Source organism: Phaethon lepturus, unplaced genomic scaffold (assembly GCF_000687285.1).
Source record: "Phaethon lepturus isolate BGI_N335 unplaced genomic scaffold, ASM68728v1 scaffold26219, whole genome shotgun sequence".
In the NCBI taxonomy this organism is placed as follows: domain Eukaryota; kingdom Metazoa; phylum Chordata; class Aves; order Phaethontiformes; family Phaethontidae; genus Phaethon; species Phaethon lepturus.
Window position 1 is genome coordinate 63,656 of NW_010561849.1, and position 5,157 is coordinate 68,812.

At 43.3% G+C, this 5,157-nt stretch overlaps 1 protein-coding gene across 1 annotated transcript in view; it reads left to right on the top strand.

Annotated features, from left to right (window-relative positions):
• The window catches only part of LOC104626239 (voltage-dependent N-type calcium channel subunit alpha-1B-like), a gene marked incomplete at its 3' end in the record, with an annotated part of 65,203 nt that extends 62,210 nt beyond the window's left edge, over nucleotides 1-2,993 (top strand). The window contains exon 8 of the mRNA XM_010294108.1: nucleotides 2,881-2,993. Coding sequence (XP_010292410.1) covers nucleotides 2,881-2,993 — 113 coding nt within the window. The remainder of the gene's footprint in view (nucleotides 1-2,880) is intronic.
• Between the last annotated feature and the right edge of the window lie 2,164 nt (nucleotides 2,994-5,157).

Sequence of the window (5,157 nt, forward strand, 5' to 3'; positions counted from 1 at the left end):
GTTTTGAACTCTGATCTAGATGGGATTCATCAACTGTGAAAGGACAAGTTGGGTGGTTCTTTCAAGAGCAGCAGAAGGAAGTTGTTTCTTGGATGTCCTGAGTTTCTAATGTTTCTTTTTTTTCCTTAAATCAAATATTTCTTGATTCTGTTTTACTTAGGTCATTTGCTAGCTCTTTTTCTCCTGTGATATTCTGGTTTTGCATGTGTGTTTGCAGGATATGTCAGTCCGATGATGGAACACTGCGTTGTTGATACCTGGTTTTTATTCATACTACTGCTGGATGGGCGATTGAATGTTTATCCTGGTTTCTTTCCTCCTTTTTCTTCTTTTGAAATGATGGTAATTGTCTTGGCAAGGTGTACCGAGATCTGCTGGTGAAAATTACAGTAGAAAACCCCTACCTAGTATTTTTGTTATTTTGTGAAAGTGTATGGGGCACACCTGAATTGTAACTCTTAAAGGTGGGTTTGGTGGATAGATAAGAGGATAAGAATCTCCCTGCCAGAGCGAAATAGGAAGCAGGTAGAGGTTGTGCAATGCTTTCTGTAGGTCTGATCTACAGCTCCTCCCTAAGATTTTAAGTTTTGTCTGCTAACTAAGAAAGGCCACCGGTTTCAAAGAATGGTTTGATTATCAATCCTTGTGATAAGGAGACTTTACACTGAAGTCATTCCAATGAGCTCCGATGGGCTTGCTGAGCTCTGCGGAGTGTGAAACCAAGATGGGAGTGATAACGTCCCAGCAAGGGAGGGACTTTTGTGGCACAAGCTTTCCCTCTGAGCTAATGACTGAAATAGGTGACAGCAGCAGCACAAATTCTTCCAACCCTAGAGAAGATGCATCTGCTTTACTGGGGGAGTTTTGCCTTCTGTTTCCTAACATTTCCAAAGTGCATAGGGTGCAGAATGGAAGTTCAGGGTCTGGCCTGGAAGCTAGTTTAAGCTTCTGATTTACGGGGCCAGCTATTAATAATTAAGAATTTTAACATTCTTACTACTTCACAATTGTCATCTTTTTAGTTATGCGCAAGGAAATTCAATACTGCTGAGCTCGTGTTTTTTAAAAATTCTGTATTTTTATATTATTGGACTTGTCAGCCGTCTGATTTTATGCCTAACATGGGCTGACCTCATCCCTTTCTCACACCCTCTGCACTCCTATAGTCAGATGGATTGCCAGTGTAACTGTGGATGATTACCTTGTGTTGGGAACAACTGTTTGCTCCCTGAGCTGTTGTGTCTGATGTCAGAAAGGAAAGAAAAGACCCTCATACTTTGTCATCTTGATCCTCAAATGTGAACACTTTGCCCTTGATAGTCTCCTTTAATGATGTTGCTCCTATTTTCAAGGAGAGTAGGTTACATGGTATAATTAATGACCTCTTGGTATTTCTTCCCCTATTGCAAATGTTGGCAGATGTCCTTGTAGGCTCCTCGCTGAAACGTTAATACCACCTTTCTCATCTAGTTAGTGCTTCCTGGATGCCAGTTAACTTTATGCCCATGATATTTCACGACTCTCATTTAAAATTTAAACCCCTTTTTTTAATTTATTTTTTGATAATTGAAGCTGTATTTTTCAAGCAATTTCAAAAGACAAGCAGCAATGAGAGATGGACCTGGGCCAACCGTGCTCACTCAGTATGAACATGCAATGGAAGCCATGCAGTTTGAAAGGACCCTCGTTCCCTCTCTCTTTCCCCATGCTTATTAGCTGAAGCCACATATTACAGGAGGTGTACAGCACCTGGGATTCAGGATTATCTAGCTGAAATTTTCCTTGTTGCAACGTGTATCTGTTGCCTCTTGTCAGTCTGTGTGTACCTTTGAGAAAACTTTGGCACCATCTTGTCTTTATCGTTCCTAGAATTGTAACACTGAAATTACAGAAGACGACTTTCCGGCAGCACCTGCGCTGCTACAGCATCTGAGAGCCTTCTGTGCTGCGCTAAGCAATGTTATTAATCTCCACCCTTCGAAGTTTGATTCTTTTCCTCATCTTTTCTCTAGAGGGAGGGGGTTTGCCTTATACTATTTGGTTTGTTTTGGTAGTGTGGAGTTTTTTTGCCCTTTATGTGTTTTGTTTTAACATTCCACTGTTGCTTGTTGCTTATTGGCCTCCAGATCTCAACTTGCATGATTAAAATGCCAAAGGCAGTGTTTTCTGTAGCTTCAAGTCCTAAAAACTTGATCTGGAAACTGAAGTCTCCAGCTATGTTCTTTCTGCCCTTTGTTTCATCATAGGTGATAAATTTTCCCATCAAAAGCTTCACAGCCTATTTGCCTGTGATATGTGAAGCAGAAGGAAGCAGATCTTGCTCTTCCATAATTATATGGTTATACAGGCATAATAAAAATAAACGTGGCTATGTGCTAACAGTAGACACAACACCTCTGAAGAGGAGCTCTCAGAGGCAGCAGTTCAGTTGCGTATGAAGGTATTTTATCATGAGAGGGTATTACAAAAGCTTACACCCCTCTCCCAAAAGTGCCTGTCTCATGTAGGTACAGAAGTCGCAAACATACATTTGAAAAACGTTATCTGTGCAATTAAATTAGACCTTTAGAAATATTAGATCCAGAGCTTTCTTTTGAAATTCCTTTACAAAGGCGAGGAGAATATTATTTAATGCTCATACCAACCTTCCCACAGTACACATGAAACATTGCCTTCACAGTTATTGAAGGCTGAATTCCGCTCATGTGCATATAGAAATAATTATGTAAAACTGTCCTTGGGGTCTTGTTTGCCATTGCAAAGGGATTTTCTTCTGGCAGAAGGCAGTCTGTGTTGTGAAAAATTAGCATTGTTCCCCACATGAAGAGATTTGCCTACCAAGGTCTTGTGGACTAATTTAATCTCTCTTCCTGTTTCCAGATTTCGCAGAGTTTGTTTTTCTGGGTCTGTTCCTTACTGAGATGTCTTTGAAGATGTATGGACTGGGGCCAAGAAATTACTTCCACTCTTCATTCAACTGCTTTGACTTTGGGGTGAGTAGGCTGGTGTGTGGATGTAGTGTGTGGCTCTCCCGTTATTCGATGGGGTCACTGTAGGGGGATTGGACTAGGTGACCTTTAAAGGTCCCTTCCAACCCAAACTATTCTATGATTCTATGATTTAAGGGCGAGTATGGGGATCCATGGGAAATGGTGCTGTAAGTGTGTTTTCGGCGGGGAGTAGTCATTGTATAAATTAGCTGCAGTGAAGCACATTAAGCTTCCCCTCGTTATCGTTCTTTTTGAAGAAATGTGACAGCTGGGGATTTCATTTCCTCAGCAAGCTACAGGGTGTTCACAGCATCAGCACCAGTAAATGCTCTGATTACTGAGAGAATCTCTCTCCCGTTTAAATGAGGTGATTGAAAGACAAAAAATCCCACACATCTTATTTCTCATCTCCCCTAAGACCCATTTAATGGCCTTTACCTCAGGATACATAGGCAGCACTTTTCAGACATGAGTGCCCAGAAGTAGAAGTCTAAATACTGGTCAGGTGACAGAAAGGCAATAATTCACATCCGTTTATTGCATAAGCACAGGCTCTGCCCTTTGTGCTAAAAATATAGCTTTGAAGTGTGAATAGCGGGGCCAGTTTTGACTCTGCTTAACAAAGTTGCATCCAGATGTTAATTTATTCATTAAAAGCTATTAGGCTGTAATCTGTCCTCACAGAGGTTAACTTGGCTTCTCTTACCTTTAGTGTGGGTTGAGCACTGCATCCCAGGGCAGGAATCGGTCTGTAAGGTTTCTTTAGCAAACTAGATACTAAGCTTATGATACAGCCATGGGCAAGGGGAAAACAGTTCAGGTCATTGTACACGTCATCCAGCCTTTCTCTCCAAGGTTTAGTCTGTTGTTTCTATTCTTTATGGCCAAAATATGAGAGTCATTCCTTTCCCCCATGGAGCAAAGTTCCTTGCTTCAGCTCTGCTCCCATCAGGGAGGAGGAGGCATTCTTACCTTCGGTGTGTGACCACTCCTAAACCCAAGACTACAGGTAGAGCCACCTTCTCTTTTTGGCAGTGTCAGCAGAAAAGCTCAGAGCTAAATAGACTTTGAGATGAAACCAATCCAGCCCAGGAATCACCTGTGTCCAATGGACTGAGGTGTTGCATCAGGCTGCACCACATGTGGGGGTCTCCTCTCTGGGGTGTCCATCGCAGCTGGTGGTGGCTCAGAGCACTGAAATGCATTGTGTCACACTTTCTGGCTGCATAGCCCAAAGGATAATACACAGACTCTAACTGTTGTGGGAGGAAACCAGAGCACAAATAACACGGATAATGTAAGATAACTGGATGTCTGCACATTCAGAGTTGGCACCTAATCCAAGGAGGGCAGAGAGGCTCCCTTCAGCTAAAGGCAGCCAATCCATGGCAAGCTTTAACTGTACCGGCAAGATGTCCTGCAAAGGCTGGAATGACGAGTGTGCCCACAGAATATAAGGGGGCTGACACCCAGCTTTCATTAAGTTCAGTGCATGCCCAAAGACCCCAGCTTCTGTAAGCTGAGTCAAAGACTTTTGGCAGCCAAGTAATATTGCCTAGTTGGTCTTTTAAGGGTGTTACTGCCTTGTTTGCATTGTCTAGTGGCAGGCACTAGATCAGACACAGATCCTCCTAGAAGCTATGCTATGGCACATGGAGGACAGGGAGGTGATTCGAGACAGCCAGCATGGCTTCACCACAGGCAAGTCCTGCCTGACCAAACTAGTGACCTTCTATGATGGAGTGACCACATCCGTGGACAAGGGAAGAGATACCAACATCATCTATCTGGACTTCTGTAAGGCCTTTGACACTGCCTCCCACAACATCCTTCTCTCTAAATTGGCGAGATATGGATTTGATGGATGGACAGTTGGGTAGATGAGGAATTGGTTGGATGGTTGCATCCAGAGGGTAGTGGTCAATGGCTCGATGTCCAGATGGATATTGGTAATGAGCGGTGTCCCTCAGGGGTTCATACTGGGACCAGTACTCTTTAATCTCATCATCAATGACATAGTGGGATCGAGTGGACCCTCAGCAAGTTTGCAGATGGCACCAAACTGAGTGGTGTGGTTGACTCGCCCGAGGGATGGGATGCCATCCAGAGGGAGCTGGACAAGCTCGAGGAATGAGTCCCTGTGAACCTCAGGAGGTTCAACAAGGCC